At 54.8% G+C, this 20266-nt stretch overlaps 1 protein-coding gene across 3 annotated transcripts in view; it reads left to right on the top strand.

Annotated features, from left to right (window-relative positions):
* The window catches only part of HOPX (HOP homeobox), a 30507-nt gene that overhangs the window by 6810 nt on the left and 3431 nt on the right, over nt 1-20266 (top strand). For all 3 annotated transcript variants that reach the window (XM_054030763.1, XM_054030762.1, XM_054030764.1), the window contains exon 2: nt 14468-14641. In XM_054030763.1, the coding sequence (XP_053886738.1) occupies nt 14498-14641 (144 nt within the window). In that variant the 5' untranslated portion in view covers nt 14468-14497. The remainder of the gene's footprint in view (nt 1-14467; nt 14642-20266) is intronic.

The following is a 20266-nucleotide window of genomic DNA, read 5'->3' as shown; positions in this document are numbered from 1 at the left end:
CCCCACACACACACCCGGGCGACTGAGACTGGCCAGGCTTCTGCACCAGTCCCAGACAACTCAGCTCTGGGGAGACAGTGGGGCCCCGCAGGTGGTGGGAAGCCGAGACTGCCCAGAACCAGAGGTGCACTGGGGCTAAGAGGACCAGGGGGTGGGCTCAGGGGATGGAGAGGAGTCCTCAGCCAGCCGGCAGGCAGGCCGAGAGGAGCAAGTGGTGGCAGGGGGAGCCTGCGGGGTCTCAGGGCGCAGTGGAAGCGGAGCACGGACCCGGCTCCATGGAGCCACTGGAGCCATTGTAAACCTGGCACGGTCCCCAGCCTGAAGCAGTGAGATTAGTGATGCTCAACAGAATGTCCCATGCAGGATCTGAACACGGAGCAGGAGGGGAGGGCGGTGTTCCAGGCCCGGGGTCTGGCAAGAGTGGAAGCCGAGGACAGAGGGGCAATAGGGAGGACATGAGAGTAGAGACCGGAGGGGGTGGGAGCTGGAGGAAAACACCTCCTGAATACTCATATCTCCCTCCAAACAGCACAGACGACCTGCCCAGGCTAGGGTTGTAGCTGACACACACGTAGGGCACGCCCGTCTAGCCTGCCCTGCGTGCCCAAGCAGATACTAGACAGCCGTGCTACACTGAAACCAGCCCTATCTCCGCAGTGGGAGGCTCGAGAGCTGGCCTGGGGGAGGAACCAACACAACTCCGCTGTTCGGCGAGGCACGACAGCTTTCCTTTGGGCCATGCCCATAGCCACAGAGCTGCAGAACAGCAGAGTGAGGTGGGAATTAGAGACAGACACAGCTGGAAATATCCGGTTTTGGAGCAGGTCTGAAGATGGGGCAGAGAGACAGATGGACATTTCCAAACAGCTGGTGGCAGAGGAAAGAGGGATGCAAAGATCTGGGTCAGCCCCTGCTCTGCCCCTGACTCCCTGGGGCCCTGCGCTCATCACTTACTCTCCCCTGTGGTCCAGCTCCCACCTGTGCGATGAGGCTAACAGTGTGGCCCTGCCCCATGGGGTGTTGGGAGGGCAAATGTGTTGAGCAGCGCGAGTGCTCAGACTGCATGGGAATGGGGCCTGTATAGCTATATAGGTGCTTAGACAGGTGCCTGGTGTCTGGGAGGGGACACGTTGCCCCCTGCTCCTCACCCCACACGACGGAGATGGTGGAGAGGCGGCGATTCCTCTAGGCCAGGGGAACGCCCATGAAGACCGTTACATCAGCCTTGTAGCCAGTGGTGCTGGGAGAGTGAGGCCAAGCGGTTGCTTCAGAGCGCTGAGGCTCCGGCCCAGAGTGCCTGGGGCAATGACTGTAGGTGCAGGGGTCACTGGGGGGCTGCTCCTTCATCAGGGGAGCCTACGCTGGTCTAGCATGACCAGCGCCAACTTCTTTGGAGAGCCTTCCCCTTTCCCGAGCGGAGCCCCTTGTGGGCGCACACGGGACACCACCTCCAGGCCAGGGCTGGAATTCACTCTTCCCTGCTCCTTCCAGTTCAGCCAGAAGCATGGGGGTTTGCAGCCCGCTCCCTTGCCGGATGGCAGGCAGGGAACAGGCCTTCGGCAAACTACAGCAGCGGCCAATGAGACAATTCCAGGCGTTGGGATGGACTCAGCCAGCCTGGCAAATCCAGTGCTCCGGTACTCGCAGGACCATTTATTGCCTTCTAGCCCCCACAAGGCAGTTACAATCAGCCGGGTTGTCCTTTGCTCGCCAGCCTAAATTTCAGCCTATGCTGGGCAGAGGCATCCTCGGGCTGTTTGTTTAACCCTACCCATTGGCATCTGCTCAGCACCTTTGAAAATCAGGCTATTTTAATTAAGGAGCCTACATCCAGATTTAGGTTTCCAGTTTGGGGCCACTATCTTTTCGCACAACTACCTCCTGTCAAAGCTGCAGCAGGTCTGTGTCTACACCGCAGCCAAGAGGTATGACTGCAGCATGTCTACACATACAGTATCTGAGCTACTGTTGAGCTAGGTCAAGCGGCTTATCTACACACCCAAGTCCCGAATGGGGCTAGCCGTGCCCTTGCCCTTGCCGCCACAGCTTCATTGCTATCGTCACTTGAGCTGTCTCGGAGCTGGCTAGATCCAAGCTGGCTCAGGTATGTCTCCATGTGCTGTCTCCCCACTGCCGGGTAGGCAAACCCACTTTGTCTCTCGACTGCGTGCTCTGTTGGAGTCACTCAGATTTCTATGCAAAGTACTCCACATTGCTGATCAGGCAGGACCACACTGGCTTTCCTGTAGCTGGGTGCTGGAGGACACAGTAGAAAAGCATGCTACTCATTTTGTTTGTGTGGGTCACTAGTGAGGGTGTGGCAGTAATTAAGTTTGCACAAGCAATGATGTTCTACTACTCTCACGAGGTCGGTAAGCGAGTTGTTGGTCATTCGTTTGTTTCGTAAAAAGGAGAAATGAGCTGGTCCCACCCATTTCACACCTCGGTACATCCCAGAGCTATGGGGGTGGTTACTGTCCTGCAGCGTTCTCAAACACAGGAAAGAAGCTCTGTGTTTGAGCAATGCATTTTACCGTCAGTGTTCAACCAATGAGACATGTGATGTTGGAGGTTGCACAGCTGGGGCACAGTGCTATTTATAACCACTTTCCATATTGCCAAACAATGATTTCACTAGCAAATGCTGCCTTCTGCAGAAGTGGCTCCAACAGGAGTTTCCAGACAGGGTGTGGGCAGCAGAAAGCTCAAAGGGCATTGAGACAGAGGGTAGCATTTCAAAAGCCCCTCTGTGACTTACGAGCATTTGCCCCGTTTTCAGAAAGGACTTTGGCAGTTAGGAGTCATAGTCCCATCTGCTTTCAATAAGACCTCGGCACTTTAGAGACTGTGACTGTCAGCCTCGAGAGAGCTGCCTGGTTTGTGGGCCTGGGGGGTTGTACCAAGTCCTGCTGGGACATGAAAACAAAGCTGCTACAGGGGGCTCCTGCGAGAGGCCAATATTCCTAGCAATAAGTGGTGACAAAGCAGGATACAAGGTTTGATTCTGAAGTCAGAATCTGCTGCCTTTTCACAGCAAGTTCAAGCCAGATCTTAGTTGTGTTTTGGAGCAGGGGAGTAGGAACGGGGAGGATGGAATTTCCACCTCCACAAGTTCACCTATGCCTGGAGGCCATTTGCCCTCAGCTGGTGGGGCAGTCAGCTGTCCATGGCACTAATCCAGGCCAGCTCCCATGAGATGCCATGGGGACCTTTCTAGAAACGTGGCTCTAGCTTCCCCCTCTCCCCCATTAAAACCTTAGCCATGTCCATCTTTCAGGAACGTAACTTTTAAATTCCCTGGTCACCATTGCAGGCGGATCTTCCCCATTTCCCAGCACTCAGAGTCCTCAGAACACCTTTTATTTGGGAATAACAGTCACTGTATATTTACTTGCAATAAAATGAGCAAAACCCAAGCTGTCCGATTCTGGTCACTGGTGTATAGAAAGGCTGTGGATACACTGGAAGGGATCCAGAGGCGAGCAACAAAGATGATCACAGGGATGGAATGCAGCAATATGAGCAAAGGCTGAAGGAACTGGGCATGTTTAGTTTGGACAAGAGGAGATTAAGGGGGAGATATGAAAGCTGTCTTCAAATACTTGAAAGGCTGATATAAAAAAGATGGAGAAAAGTTGTTCTCTCTTGCCACAGAGGGCAGGACAAGAGGCAATGGGTTCAAACTACAGCAGAGCAGATTTAGATTAAATCTCAGGAAAAACCTCCTCACTGTAAGAACAGTAGGACAATGGAACAGACGCCTCGGGGGGGTTGTGGAAGCTCCTTCACTGGAGGTTTTCAAAAGGAGGCTGGACAGAGCCACCTGTCTCGGATGGTTTAGACACAACAAATCCTGCATCTTGGCAGGGGGTTAGACTGACCCTGGCGGTCCCGTGTAACCCTGTGGCTCTATGATCAGCGGTATGGCACACCCCACAGTCCCAGTTCATAGATGTCCTGCTTGTTGAGGGCCCACAGCTCTATTTACATCCATCTAAAAGCTCACTCACAGATCCCATTAGGCCCAGTGCTGATCAAGCGGGTGCTAGGAGTTCATCTCTGACACCAGGAAGCCCAATGCAGTGAAGACAGCACTATGGAGGGTTCCGAGTCCCCAGGTACAAAACTCAGAGCCAGGCAGGACTCCTGGTCAAACCACTTCCCTTTCCAGCACAGCCCCTCTCTTCCCTTCGGAAGCATGCATTCCCAGCCCATCAAACCACACACAACCTGTCAGCTCAGGGTGACCCACTTACTACTGGGCGTATCTTGCACAATTCAAACGCCTTTTCATAACCAGCCATAACAAACTGCTGTCATCCCTGGAAACAGAACCCAAACAGATTCCAGATAATGAAACACCAGAATTGGCAGCCTTGAAAGAGCTGCCTGGTTTGTGGGCCTGGGGGGTTGTACCAAGTCCTGCTGGGACATGGAAAGTGTAGGGGACAATTTCCTGGTACAAGTGCTCTAGGAACCAACTAGGGGCAGAGTTCTTTTCGACCTGCTGCTCACAAACAGGGAACAATTAGTAGGGTTGCCGCGCAAAACAGCTGTTTCATGGCGCAAGCGCTGGGAGTGGGGAGAAGCAGGACACGGTGGCATGCTCAGGAGAGGAGGCGGAGGTGAGCTGGGGCGGGGAGCTGACGGTGGGTGCAGAGCACCCACCAATTTTTCCCTGTGGTTGCTCCAGCCCTGGAGCACCCACGGAATCAGCACTTATGATTGAAGTCCCCCATGAGAACCAGGGCCTGTGATCTAGTAACTTCTGCTAGCTGCCTGAAGAAAGCCTTGTCCACCTCATCTCCCTGGTCTGGTGGTCTATAGCAGACTCTGACCACGACATCACCCTTGTTGCTCACACTTCTAAACTTAATCCAGAGATTCTCAGGTCTTTCTGCAGTTTCATACCGGAGCTCTGAGCAGTCATACTGCTCTCTTACATACAACGCAACTCCCCCACCTTTTCTGCCCTGCCTGTCCTTCCTGAACAGTTTATATCCATCCATGACAGTACTCCAGTCATGTGAGTTACCCCACCAAGTCTCTGTTATTCCAATCATATCATAGTTCCCTGACTGTGCCAGGACTTCCAGTTCTCCCTGCTTGTTTCCCAGGCTTCTTGCATTTGTGTATAGGAACTTAAGATAACTTGCTGATTGTCCTGCCTTCTCAGGGGATGTCTACACTACGAAATTAGGTCGAATTTATAGAAGTCGATCTTTAGAAAGCGATTTTATACAGTCAATCATGTATGTCCCCACTAAGTGCAGTAGGTCGGCGGAGTGCGTCCTCAATACTGTGGCTAGCATCGATTTCTGGAGTATTGCACTGTGGTAGCTATCCCACAGTTCCCGCAGTCTCCGCCACTCATTGGAATTCTGGGTTAAGCTCCCAATGCCTGATGGGGCAAAAACATTGTCACGGGTGGTTTTGGGTACATATCGTCAGTCGCCCCTCCCTCCGTGAAAGCAACGGCAGACAATCGTTTTGCACCTTTTTTCCATGCAGACGCACGGCAAGCATGGAGCCCGCTCCGCTCAGCTCACCGTCACCGCTGCTGTTATGTCCTGGGTGCTGCTGGCAGCAGACGGTGCAGTAGGCAGCGCCGGTGCCACCATTAAGGCAAACTAGGCGGTTGCCTAAAGCGCCAAGATTTGGGGGCGCCAAAAAGCAGTGTCCCCAATTTTTTTTACAGCGTTCCTGGGTTGGGCTGCTGGTGGCACGCTGACACGTGTGGCTCAGACTCCCTCTCCCAGCGCAGCGGCCGCTCCACTTTTCCCACCTCCCAGGCTTGTGGCGCCAATCAGCTGTTTGGCGCCACAAGCCTGGGAGGGGAGGAGAATCAGAGCAGGGGCAGCGTGCTCTGGGAGGAGGTGGAGCAGAGGTGAGCTGGGGTGGGGAGATGCCACAAGGCTCTGTGGGGGGGGGCGCCTCAGGGTGGGGGAGGGAGCAGGGAGCTGCCGCAGGGCTGCGGGGGGAGGCACAAGGTGGAAGTTTAGCCTAGAGCGCAAAACTTCCTTGCACTGGCCCTGGCAGTAGGTCTGCAAACCATCATCATCCACCGCTTCTGCTGCAACTCTGCTCTCCTGGTGCCATGAATCCACCTCGCAGGTCCTCTCGTTGTTCGGTATAAATATCCATTCTCATGGCATCCGTCATCATCCACCGCTTCCGCTGCAACGCTGCTGTCCTGCTCTCCTTCATACGCCATAGCACGGCAAGCATGGAGCCCGCTCAGCTCACCGCTGCTGTTGTGAGCATTGTGCACACCTCACACATTATCCTGCAGTGTGTTCAGAACCAGAACCTGCAAAAGCCGGCGAGGAGGCGATGACAGCGCGATCACAATAGTGATGAGGACATGGACACAGACTTCTCTCAAAGCACGGGCCCTGGCAGTTTGGACATCATGGTGGTAATGGGGCAGGTTCATGCCATGGAACGCCGATTCTGGGCCCAGGAAACAAGCAGACTGGTGGGACCACATAGTGTTGCAGGTCTGGGATGATTCCCAGTGGCTGCAAAACTTTTGCATGTGTAAGGGCACTTTCATGGAACTTTGTGACTTGCTTTCCCCTGCCCTGAAGTGCAAAAATACTAAGATGAGAGCAGCCCTCACAGTTGAGAAGCGAGTGGCGATAGCCCTCTGGAAGCTTGCAACGCCAGACAGCTACCCATCAGTCGGGAATCGATTTGGAGTGGATAAATCTACTGTAGGGGCTGCTGTGATCCAAGTAGCCAATGCGATCACTGAACTGCTGCTATCAAGGGTTGTGACTCTGGGAAATGTGCAGGTCATAGTGGATGGCTTTGCTGCAATGGGGTTCCCTAACTGTGGTGGGGCAATAGATGAAACGCATATCCCTATCTTGGGACTGGAGCACCAGGGCAGCCAGTACATAAACCACAAGGGGTACTTTTCAATGGTGCTGCAAGCACTGGTGGATCACAAGGGACGTTTCATCGACATCAACTTGGGATGGCCAGGAAAAGTACATGATGGTCCCATCTTCAGGAACTCTGGTCTGTTTGAACAGCTGCAGGAAGAGGCTTACTTCCCAGACTAGAAAATAACTGTTGGGGATGTTGAAATGCCTATAGTTATCCTTGGGGACCCAGCCTACCCCTTAATGCCATGGCTCATGAAGCCATACACAGGCACCCTGGACAGTCGTAAGGAGCTATTCAACTATAGGCTGAGCAAGTGCAGAATGGTGCTAGAGCATCCAGTTTAAAAGCTCGCTGGCGCAGTTTACTGACTCGGTTAGACCTCAGCAAAACCAATATTCCCATTGTTATTGCTGCTTGCTGTGTGCTCCACAATATCTGTGAGAGTAAGTGGGAGACATTTATGGCGGGGTGGGAGGTTGAGGCAAATCGCCTGGCCGCTGATTACATGCAGCCAGACCCCAGGGCGATTAGAAGAGCACACCAGGAAGCGCTGCGCATCAGAGAAGCTTTGAGAACCAGTTTCATGACTGGCCAGGCTATGGTGTGAAAGTTCTGTTTGTTTCTCCTTGATGAAAACCCGCCCCCTTGGTTCACTCTACTTCCCTGTAAGCCAACCGCCCTCCCACCTTCGATCACCGCTTGCAGAGGCAATAAAGTCATGATTGCTTCAAAATCATGCATTATTTATTAAATCATCACACAAGTATGGTGATAACTGCCAGGGTAGCCTGGGAGGGGTGGGGGAGGAGGGTAGCACCAGGTGGGGTGGTGGATGGGGGAGGAGGGAAGGACAAGGCCACACTGCACTTCAAAACTTATTGAATGCCAGCCTTCTGTTGCTTAGGCAGTCCTCTGGGGTGGAGTGGTTGTGTGCCCAGAGTCCCCTTCCCCCCGGGTTCTTGGGCATCTGGGTGAGGAGGCTATGGAACTTGGGGAGGAGAGCGGGTGGTTACACAGGGGCTGCAGCGACGGTCTGTGCTCCTGCTGCCTTTCCTGCAGCTCCACCAGATGCATAGCAGTTTGATCCCCCAGTAGCCTCAGCATTGCATCCTGCCTCCTCTCATCGCACTGCCACCACCTCTCATCTTGCTCCCGCCACCTCTCATCTTGCTTGCCCCTCCTGTTCTCGCATTCATTTTCTGCTTTCCTGGACTCTGACATTGTTTGCCTCCATGCATTCTGCTGCACTCTTTCAGTGCAGGAGGACTGCATGAGCTCAGAGAACATTTCATCACGAGTGCGGTTTTTTCACCTTCTTATCTGCGCTAGCCTGTGGGATGGAGATGATAGGGGGAGCGTTGAAACATTTGCAGCTGCGGGACGAAAAAAAGGGACAGTAGTATTTAAAAAGACACATTTTAGAGAACAATGGGTATACTCGTTCACGGTGAACCAAGCTGTTAACATTACATAGCACATGTGCTTTCAGTATAAGGTTGTATTTTGCCTCTTATAGTGAGGGCCTGCCGGTTTGGTGTGAGAGATCACAAAGGCAGGGGTGGGCAACAGAATTCGACTTGCAGGCAGCCATGGTAAGCCCACAGTCTTTCGGTTTCTTCAACCTTCACAACATGTGAGAATGGTTTCAAACAGCAGCGCCCTCCTTTCCCATACCAAGCACCCGTTGGGTTGGCCATTTAAAAGGAGGGGCTGTACTGGCCGCGAATGCATCCCAAGTCTTCAGGGCAAATTAATCATTAAACACGCCTGCTTTTAAACCATGTTTTATATTTACAAAGGTGTACACTCACCAGAGGTGCCTTCTCCGGCTTCATGGTCCATGAGCCCGCTTTGGGAGGGTTGGGAGGGTATTGGCTCCATGGTGATAAACAGTTCCTGGCTGTCCGGGAGAATGGTTTCTTCGCTTGCGTGCTGTGCACTATCCTCATCCTCCTCCACTTCCTCATCTTCCTCGTTCCCAAAATCCTCATCCCTGTTGCGTGAGACTCCCCCCTTGCAGGTGTCCATGGACATGCAGCTCATCATAGAAGCGGCATGTCTGGGGCTCTGACCCGGAGTGGCTGTTTGCCTCTTTGGGTTTTTGGTCTGAGCTCCTTAATTTTCACGCGGCACTGCTGTGGGTCCCTATTGTACCCTCTGTCCATCATGCCCTTGGAGATTTTTTTAAATATTTTGGTGTTTCATCTTTTGGAACAGAGTTCGGATAGCACGCATTCGTCTCCCCAAACAGTGATCAGATGCAGTACCTCCCGTTTGGTCCATGCTGGAGCTCTTTTGCGATTCTGAGACTGCATGGTCACCTGTGCTGATGAGCTCGCCACGCTGGCCAAACATGAAATGAAATTCAAAAGTTCCAGGAGCTTTTGCTGTGTACCTGGCTAGTGCAGCTGAATTGAAAGTTCTGTCCAGAGCGGTCACAATAGAGCACTCTGGGATAGCTCCCGGAGACCAAGACCGTCGAATTGCGTCCACAAATTCGACCCGGCAATGTCGATTTCAGCGCTAATCCCCTCGTCGGGGAGGAGTACAGAAATCGATTTTTAGAGCCCTTTTAGTTGACAAAAATGGCTTCGTCGTGTGGACGGGTGCAGGGTTAAATCGATCTAACACTGCTAAATTCAACCTAAACTCGTAGTGTAGACCAGGGCTTAGTATGAGGCAGGAGTCCTCCCCTCTTGCGCTCTCCTGCTCGTGATTCCTCCTGGTATCCCACTTCCCCACCGTGACACGTGCAACCCGTGTAAGGGAAGCCTGCCACAGCTCGTTCCTTCTGTCTAGCCTGACTGTTACACTGAGCCCCCAAACCATCATCCAACATTAGGCTACAACGCGGCTTCTATATAGGGTCCAGCTCTAGCCATAGAGCTGGACTGAACCAGGGTAGAAATCAGGGTCGCTGGACATTATGTTTGATTGGACATTTGGGGGCAATGCCCTAGATGACAGCTGGGGCAGGGTAAGGCCCAAGGGAAGATGTGGCTCTTGGGGATGGATGTGAAGGCAGGTGCAGTTGTATAGGCCAGGGGCTCAGGACAGGGTCGGCTCTAGGTTTTTTGCCGCCCCAAGCAAAACACTTTTTGGCTGCCTCTCACCCAACCCCTGGGCTCTCACCCCCACCCCACCCGCACCCCCTGCCGCCCCAGCCCTGGGCTCTCACCCCTCACCTGCAGCCCCTGCGCCCCAGTGCTGGGCTCACGCCACTAGTGCTGACTCCGCCCGCTCCTCCCTCGCCTCCAGCCGGTCCGGCGCTGGCAGGGTCGGGGTAAGCAGTGGGGCTCCCGGTCCTCAGCCCAGGGTCCCTCCAGCCAGGGCTTCTGCTTCCAGGTCCGGCCAGGACCCGGGACGGCAGAGCCGGGGAACTGCCCCGGCAGGGGTCTGAGGAGCCAGGACAGGGCAGCCCCAGAGGGAGTGGAGCCCCGGAGAGCGGGACGCAGACCCCACACGGCAGCGCCCCGCCCTCTTTGGCCCCACTGCTGCTTCTGGCCACCCTGCCACAGTCCCTGGCCAGCTTGGGCCGCTTCGCCCAGCCCCGGCTGCCGCGCTGGGGGGGCAGCCGCCCTGCCTCATCTGCAGGCGACTCCGTGTGCCCCGGGGGGCGGCCCCCAGCCCAAGTGTCCCCCGCTAGGAGCCTGCCCAGCCCAGCCACAAGGTGCGGGCTCTGCTCCCTGACGCAAACCGCAGTGGCCCCAGGGTGACGCGCTGCTGCTGCCAGGGCCGGCTCTAGGCTTTAGCCGCCCGAAGCAACAACAAAAAAAAAGACGGCCAGAATGTCGCCCTTGAAAATGTGCCGCCCCAAGCATGTGCTGGCCCTGGCTCAGGAGGGATGTCCCAGGCACAGGGGCAGCTAAGAGCTCTGACTCCTTTACTGCGGTTCTCGGTGGTACTTGGAGAGCAATACTAATACATCACACAACTCTGCCTGCACTGCTTCGGGTGACAGCACATTGCCAGGACACATTTCCACAGCCCTGGGCCTCAGGTGGCCTTTGCATCCCCTGCCTGTGCAACAGCTTGTAGAGTGATGCACAAATTAGGGTTTTGCCCCTCTGCTGAGTGGTAGCAGAGGTCAGCGCTTTGCAGGTCACCTGCCCAGTGACCAAGGGACATCCCAATACAAACTGCCTTTCTGAAATGAAAAGTCAAAACATTTCATTTCAAAACTGCTGAAACAAACTGTTCCATCCTTTCCAAGGGAAAAAAAAATTCAACCAGAACAATTTACTGAATTCACAAATTGTTTTGGCTGACCCGAATCTGCATTTTTTTTTTTTGGGCAAACAAAGGTTTTGCATGAAATATTGCCCCCAACTCTGTGTACTAGGGCCTACGAACAGAACGGTAACCTGGGAGAACACAGGAATGCTTTTGGAGCTGTTAAGATTAGAGTTTATGCAGCTATGTCCTCTTGGTGTCTAAGAGCTAGCAAACAAACATTTGTTTTGCAGTTCTCTAACAGGGGATGAACACGTGTCACAACCATGTGAAATAGTGTGACTTGCTCAGCCTTAGAATGAGAAGTGTGTCAAGATACTACAGAAATCCCCTAGCAATGAAACTGAAGATGGGCCTGGGAAATTCAGGCTTAGTACATACAAGAAATATTTCCACAATCAGTAGTTCAAACGTTGTGTCGGAGTCGTTTAGGCGCCAAGAAAATGTATTGCCTTGGAAGCTCACTGGGTAACGTTTCCCCAAGGTGATCTCAGGTGTGGAAAATCTTGCACTTCAGTTGATGCTTTCCTGGAGGACTGCATTCCTTCTGTGTAGGTTGGGCTCTTTGGGAATGGATGTTCATCCCCCTGAGAGCCCAGCGGGAGCTGTCCAGTAGAACTATAAAGTACTTGTGGGGATCACTGAGAACAAACCATGGGGCCCTGGGATGCGTGGGGAGATGCACTGCTTTGACTGACAGTAGAATCTGCCCCGGCCTTCTCATTTGTTGAAGTGACATAGGAGAACATGACACTTAACGGACCAAAAACTAAAATACTGGAGCGTCCCTGTGCTAAGGGGCTTGCAAGCTAAAGATCTGCATTTGCAAAGACTTAAGCATGTGAATAATTGAGTCCAATGGAGCTTTACTCATGTGAGGAAAGTTCCTCATATTCTTAAATCTTTGAGGACAGGTCTGTATGTTGGCCATACACCATTACCAATGCTAATAAACAAGGGATGGGGGAAGAGGATGGGAAAGACCAGGAGTCGGCATGTGCAGTGACCAAAATCAGGACTGGGACACGCCAAGGTGGACCTGCAGGAGAAATAATGGAATGGGGGCACAAGGGGACTGTTCAACATAGACATGGTGGGAGCCAGCTGGATCCATTGCATCCCAGCCCTGCTTCAAGCATGGCTAGTTAGTGAATCCTTTTGGGCCTAGACTTTCTATTCAAGAAAACGGGCTAAACCTCCTTCCCCATGTGTAGATCCTCTGTGCTCCTTCCTGCGCTTATGTGCCCCTTTCCAACCTCTCTGTGCTGCTCCCATCTTCTCTGTGCAGACCCCACCCCAAAATCTCACACTGCCTCCCCCCGAAAATCCACCCACCCATGCAGACACCTCCCCCTGGCCCCAGTTTCAGTAGGGTGACCAGCTGGCCTGTGTTTATAAGGACAATCCTGATGTTTGGGGCTTTGCCTTTTATAGGCGCCTGCTACCCACACCCCTGTCCTGATTTTTCACACTTGCTCTCTGGTCACCCTCAGCTCCAGTCACACACACATACGCCAACTCCCTCAGGGGAACTCATACACAGGCTTCACACAAACCGCCTCACATCCGCAGCCACCCCCCTCCCCCATCCTGTCCTTCTCACCCCTCCAAACAGCGACAGAGCCCCCTTCCCTGTTTGCTTTCTTCTGTCCCCTCCTTATGCACACCCAGAGGTTGGAAAGGCTCCCACCGACCCCGAGGGAGCAAAACTTGTCCTGCCATTATCATGTCCCACGTACGGCTGGGTGGGAATTTTTCACATAACTTTTTTTGTTGGAAAAATTCCAGTTTGTCAAAACCCAAACGTCTCCTGGGAAAGGGGCAGGTTTGACACATTTCCCCTTTCAAAAAAAGTTGGGAGAAAAATCACAATTGTCAAAAATGTCCCATTTTGACATTTTCAAAATGAAAAATCCCATTTTCAGTTTAAAATGACTTTGGGTCAACTTTTAAGTTAATTTATAGTTTAAAAAAAGGTTTTCAGAGAAAGATCAAAATCAAAATGGAACATTTCAATTGACCCAATCTGAAACAAAATGCAGATTTTTCAGTTTGTGAAAATTTTTGACATTTTGACTTTTCTGCCAGTTTTGAGACAGAAATGTCTTTTGAACTCTGGACAGTTCTCCTGGGAAGGGAAATCATTTCCCACGCTGCTCTAATCACGGCCAATAGGTCACACTCCAATGCAGTGGTTCTATAAGGAGTCCGGCCACGCAGGGAAGCCCTTCTATTGCTGATACACCCAAGGAAAAAAGCATGCCATAAAAAAACCTTTCAGACAATCAAAAAGCACAATGCATTTTTCCCCCTTAGCAGTTACCCTTAATGCACTAATTTGTTACCAAGGCTTGCAGGGCACTACGGGATCCAGAGGACTGGCTCTCCCAGTGCTATAACTAGAGTCATGCACATTCCTGTAACATCCCCAGCGAGCGATGCCAACGCCTAGAGCTCTGATCAGGAATCGGCCCTGCAGGAGTCTGCTGGAACTGTAAACATGGCGAAAGAGCTTTGCCCAGCAGAGCCCAGACTCAGCATGGAAGAGGTGGTGTTTTCTGCTCTACAGGCTATTACATCTCAAGCAGATACACAGTGAGGGGAACTCGCTAACACTCTCCCCCCGTTTCCTCTGTTCCAGATCCCCCTAAACAATTCCAGTTATGCCTTTCTGCTAATCTTTGGGCTGAGCAGTTGTCATCACACTGCCCAATAGTCTGTCCCCTCTACCACGCGGTGAAGGGTCAGTGCCAGCTCCCAGCAGAAGGATGACTGCTTTTGCTCACGGGGAAGCAGCTCCTGGTGTTACCCGTGAAGGGGCTCGTGGGAACAGGGTATACAATGATATGGAGCCTCTGACTGGTTTACAAGTAGCAGACTGAGCACTGCCCTGGGTGCGGGTTGCTTCGCATTAACTAGCCCACTGGGCCTGTGCATCGGGAGGGTGGTTACTCCATTCAGGTATCTTTGGCGGCTGTTTCTCCCCTGCCTAGGATGAAGGTGTTTGCGGGGGGGTCCCAATGAGCCAGGGCACTAAATCTGACTCATTCAGATTAGCCTGGTTTGGGACAGCCCCCAGCATGAGACTCCCCTGGCGTTTGACAGTGCTGCAGTCCCAGCGCACGCAGGCCCCGCCGGGCTCAGAGACCAGGTGCTGCATGCGCTGCACGGCAGCGGTGCCCTGCTAACACGGCCGCTCTGGCTGCTGGGCAGAGCTGGCTGTGGGGGGACAGGCAGGAACTGGGGGTCAAGGGCTGAGCTGAGCACCAGCAGCACAGGGCCGGAGGGGACGCAGCTTCACTCTCTGCTCTGGGCTCAGGAAGAACCCCCTTCTCCCCAGGTCCCTCTCCCAGTGCCCTGTGCAGAGGAAATGGCCACCGAGCAGCCGATGGGCCCCACGGAGGAGCAGCTGGAGATCCTGGAGTATAACTTCAGCAAGGTCAACAAGCACCCAGACCCTACTACCCTCTGCCTCATCGCAGCCGAGGCAGGGCTGTCCGAAGAGCAGACCCTGGTGAGTGCCCCAGCGCCCACAGCCCTGCTCCTCGGCCCAGAAACCCATTCCCCCACACACCCTGACTCACTCCACACCCCACCCCATAACTCCCTCCTCGCCCCGTAGCCCTACAGCCCTGACACACTCCACACCCCACCCCATAACTCCCTCTTCGCCCCGTAACCCTACAGCCCAGACCCACTCCACATCCCATGCCATAACTCCACTCCTCGCCCCGTAACCCTACAGCCCTGACACACTCCACACCCCACCTCATAACTCCCCTCCTTGCCCCGTAACCCTACAGCCCCGACCCACTCCACACCCCACCCCATAACTCCCTCCTCACCCCGTAACCCTACAACCCTGACACACCCCATAACTCCCGCCTCGCCCCGTAACCCTACAGCCCCGACCCACTCCACACCCCACCCCATAACTCCCTCCTCACCCCGTAACCCTACAACCCTGACACACCCCATAACTCCCGCCTCGCCCCATAACCCTACAGCCCTGACACACTCCACACCCCACCCCATAACTCCCTCCTCACCCCGTATCCCTACAGCCCTGACACACCCCATAACTCCCTCCTCGCCCCGTAACCCTACAGCCCCAACCCACTCCACATCCCATGACATAACTCCACTCCTGGCCCCGTAACCCTACAGCCCTGACTCACTCCACAACCCAACCGCATAACTCCCTCCTCGCCCCGTAGCCCTACAGCCCTGACTCACTCCACATCCCCACCCCATAACTCCCTCTTCACCCCGTAGCCCTACAGCTCTGACACACTCCACACCCGACCCCATAACTCCCTCCTCTCCCCGTAACCCTACAGCCCAGACCCACCCCATAACTCCCTCCTTGCCCCATAACCCTACAGCCCTGACACACTCCACACCCCACCCCATAACTCCCTCCTCGCCCTGTCACCCTACAGCCCTGACACACCCCATAACTCCCTCCTCGCCCCGTAACCCTACAGCCCTGACACACTCCACCCCATAACTCCCTCCTCGCCCTGTAGCCCTACAGCCCTGACACACCCCATAACTCCCTCCTCACCCCGTAACCCTATAGCCCTGACTCACTCCACAACCCCACCCCATAACTCCCTCCTCGCCCCATAACCCTACAGTCCTGACACACCCCATAACTCCCGCCTCGCCCCGTAACCCTACAGCCCTGACACACTCCACACCCCACCCCATAACTCCCTCCTCACCCCGTAGCCCTACAGCCCTGACACACTCCACACCCCACCCCATAACTCCCTCCTCGCCCCGTAACCCTACAGCCCTGACACACCCCATAACCCCACTCCTCACCCCATAACCCTACAGCCCTGACCCACTCCACACCCCACCCCATAACTCCACTCCTCGCTCCATAACCGTACAGCCCCGACGCACTCCACACCACACCCCATAATCCCACTCCTCACCCCATAACCGTACAGCCCCGACCCACCCCATAACCCCCTCCTTGCCCTGTAACCCTACAGCCCCGACCCACTCCACACCACACCCCATAACCCCCTTCTCGTCCCATAACCCTACAGCCCCGACCCACTCCACACCACACCCCATAACTCCCTCCTCACCCCATAACCCTACAGCTCTGACCCACCCCATAACCCACCCCATAACTCCCTCCTCACCCCATAACCTTACAGCTCTGACCCACTCCACCCCACAGCCCCATAATCCTGCTCATCATCTCACAACACACCTTCCTACAGCTGCATCACACTGCCATAACCCTGCTGTCTAGAGCACAGCCCCATAATCTCACCGCTCTCCCCCATAACTATGCTGTCCATCTCACACCAGACTCCCACCCCGCCACTCCTCGCCCCATGCCACAGCCCCATATACCCTACGCTCAACACACACCCATGGCCCTGCTCCCATCCCACCCCCCATATCCCCATAAGTGCTCCCCTACTCCATCCCATAGCCTCATTTGCCTCCCCAGCCCTGCTCCCCCAGAACTTCACCTGCCCTTGCTACCCCAGGGCTCCGTCCCTTCCCACCAGCCTGCCTGGCCCGCCCCTTTTCTCGCTCACTGTCTGGCATCTCTCTCTCTCTCTCTCTCTCTCTCTCTCTTCCTTTCAAGCATGTTTCTTTCTCTCCCTGTTCCCGCTCGCTCTCCTGGGGAGGCTGAATAGCTGTCACTTCCCCTCCAGGCTGGGCTGGCAGGCTCCACTGTGGGTTCCCAGCAGCAGCCCTGGCTGTCTCTGCACTTACACTGCTGGCCTGCATTGTCCAGTTACAGCACCTTAACAATGGCCCCTTTCCCGCTGGCTGTTCTCTCCTTTTCCCACCTACTCTCAGTCTTACCACCCCACCCCCAGCCGGCAGCTTTGTGGTCCCTTTAACTCTCTGTGTCCTCATTCCTGTCCCTTTAGATCAGACCAGTCGCATCAGCTGAATTCTCTGTGGACTAAAAGGGGTCAAACAAACCCTGGAAGCTCCTTCAATAGGCGGCGGGAGCTGCCAGGCTGGCTGCAGGATGCAGGGTCAGGACTGAGGGGTGGGCCAGACTGTCCCGGGAGCGCTGTGCATGCACACAGAGTCTTTGGGGGATTGTCCACACACACAGCACGCTCACGGCTGAGAGACTCCAGGCCATAGATTGTTCTTGGGGAACTGCTTGGGACAGACTCACACAGACACACACTCACTCGCGGCATCACTGCTTTATTGCACCTCTCCTACTTGTGAGCCACGTGTGTTTGGGGCAAGGCCCGGCCAGGGCTGCCCGGGGTGGGGCAAGTGGAGCAATTGGCCCCAGGCCCCGGGCTCCGCAGGGTCCCCGCGAGCCCTGGCCAAGAATCCCTTCCCTGGCTACTCACCCAGCGGTGGTCCAGGTCTTCGGCGGCGGGCCCTTTAGTCACTCCGGGTCTTCGGCGGCATTTCGAAGACGCGGAGCGAGTGAAGGACCCACCACTGCCGCAGACTCAGAGCGCCGCCCGGTGAGTACAAGCACCGCAGCGGGTGGTACCTCTTATATGTCCGCTCCCCCTGAATCCTCTGGGCGGCCCTGGGCCCGGCTCACGTAACGGTTTGGAGCTCATCACTGTAACGTTAGTGCGTAGCTGAAAGGCCATGCTGGCACCCAGGTGTCATGCATAAAGTCAGAACTTACAGACTGCACAGCAGCAGGCCGCAAATCCCAGGGCTGATTGAACCTGGTGATATTCTGAACAAAAAGCTCTCAGCCAGGCTTGTCACTGCTGCCATTGCTTCTCGCTGGCTCAGACATTCGAGGCTTCAGCGTGACACAGGCAGAGACAATCCTGCCATCTTACGATATGGATTAAGGCAAAAGTGAGCAGGCGCTGGCGGGAGGGGAATACCCAAAAAGCCTCCGACCCACCCCTCCTGCTTGTGCTCCCAAGCACCCCCCGAGAGGGCAGGGAGGAGATGGCGTCAGGGAGCCCCCGGCCAGCACAGGCTAGCTGGGTGCACCGGGAAGAGCATGCGGCATTCTCCTTAGGGATGGTGCAGCGCACACAGTCCCCCAGCACGCAGGTTCCTAGGCACAGCTTCCCCATGGCACAAGCTGGTGCCATGCACCTCAGTGCTGCCTCCCAGTGCAGAGCTGGGCCTTAAAGGCCCCTTGATGTGTTGCTCTTTAGCCAGCCACATGTAGCAGCTGCCTGCTGTTAGCACCAGGATGAAAGGGCACCAGGGACATTAGAAAAGCAACTGGTTTAAAAGGAACCATGGGAATAAATTGCGATGCAGCATTTCATTAGCCTGTGGGAGTAGCTTGGGCTGGAGAGCTGCAAGGCAAAGAGGGCCAGCCAGAAGAACACAGCTGCTGTGCCCGGCAGGGCTGCCATTCCAGGGTTAGCCATCCATCGGGGGGCTCCAGGGCCAGGAACCATTCCCTCTCTCGGGGAGCGCATTGCACTGGTGGCTAGTTGCACTTTACACCTTCCCCGGAAGCATTTGGTTGGCAATGGGCATGGCCGGAGCTTCCCCGCTGAGGTCAGAGAGACATTTCCTCCCGCAGAATGGCACACCATTAGCAGCATGACATGGCCCACCACAGCCTCCAGCCAGGGCCGGCTCCAGGTTTTCTGCCGCCCCAAGCGGCAAAAAAAAAAAAGCCGCGGCAGCGCGATCGTGCCATTCCACTCTTCGGCGGCAATTCGGCGGCAGGCCCTTCGCTCCGAGAGGGACTGAGGGACCCACCGCCGAATTACCCTGCCAGCCACAGACCCAGACGTGCCGCCCCAATAGCGGCCGGAGTGCCGCCCCTTGGTATTGGCCGCCCCAAGCACCTGCTTCTTTAGCTGGTGCCTGGAGCCGCCCTGCCTCCAGCCTTGACCCGAGGTCAGAGGCCTGTGGTTGGTTCCAGTACGATCTTCCCTTATCTGGGACCAGAGCTCGCTCCCAGGGCTGAGCAGGGCAGACAGGCTGACGCTGCACCAGCACAGCTCCTGCGCACTGCGGAACCAGCTCTGGTCAGGACAGCCGGTAGAGTCAGGAGCTTCCCCCAGGCACACTGCAGCCTGAGTTCATTCAGTACCCAGAGACACAAGGACATGCAGGCCGATACTCTGGGTGTAACCTACTAACACGCTCAGCGTGGGCTGAGTATCTCCTCCTCCTCCCCTGGGCGTTACGAATGTGTTTGTTTTCATTCTTCTCTGGAGAAGACCTGTGAATATATAGGGGAAGAGGGAGAACAGGGCTACTACTACTTCCCAAGACAGCTGCCATACTCTTCTCTAGGCCTTAGGGCTGTGTGAGGAGACATTAGCTCTCCCACATTCAGATCATTTCAGTGGAAAAGTTCCCCATCTGAAGAGCTTGCTTCCTCCTTTCCATTCCTCGCCACCTTGGGGCCCTGCCCTCACCTTGTTAGATCAGGCCAGGGCCAAGCGGTACTCTTGGCCTGTTCTGTGCACTTGAATGCCCATACAGCCAGGACACCCCACTATACTCCCTTCCCCCCGTGGCTGGCCAGAAGATGGTGCCCCGTGCTGTTGGGCAGAGATCTGCCCACAGTGATCCATGCCTTCGTGGCCAGCTCAAGGCTGAATTGATGCAGCTCATTCTCTCTAGGGCTGACGCCACCAGCCCTGAGAACGTTCCAGTCCATACACATACACACAATGCAGCAGCACGGGTCACTGAGAACACACAGTCCTGGTGTTCTGCTCTGCACCACAGCTACATCCTACCGGAGCACAGAACTGCTGGCCAATAGGAGGCAAGCGCATGAGGCCAGGAAACAGATCATCCCCAGCAGCTAGGTCTACATTAGACTCACTCCCACCAGAGATAAGAGTGACTGCAGACCTAGCCACTCACACAATGAAAGACAAACGTCAGCTGTTAGACAGCTTCCCCCAGTAAGTGTTTCACTCTCACACACACACACACACACAGATACACCCAATCATACTAAATTAGTTCTCCTGCAGGCTGAAAAGCGAGACTATGATTGTTACTTCTCTTCTTAAGGTCTTGGGAGGCCAGTACAGCGAAGGGGGCCAGATGAGCCCCACATAGCGCAGAGACCAAGCACAATGAGCAGACCCAGGAGGGTGGAACAGCGAAGCACCCACTGGGCCATTTCCATTTGATAATTGCCAAAGTTGCATCTAAAGAGAAAGCC

This window comes from Malaclemys terrapin, chromosome 5 (genome assembly GCF_027887155.1).
Source record: "Malaclemys terrapin pileata isolate rMalTer1 chromosome 5, rMalTer1.hap1, whole genome shotgun sequence".
In the NCBI taxonomy this organism is placed as follows: Eukaryota; Metazoa; Chordata; order Testudines; family Emydidae; genus Malaclemys; species Malaclemys terrapin.
The sequence above is the reverse complement of the archived record's forward strand: the minus strand, read 5'-3'. Positions and strand labels throughout refer to the sequence as shown.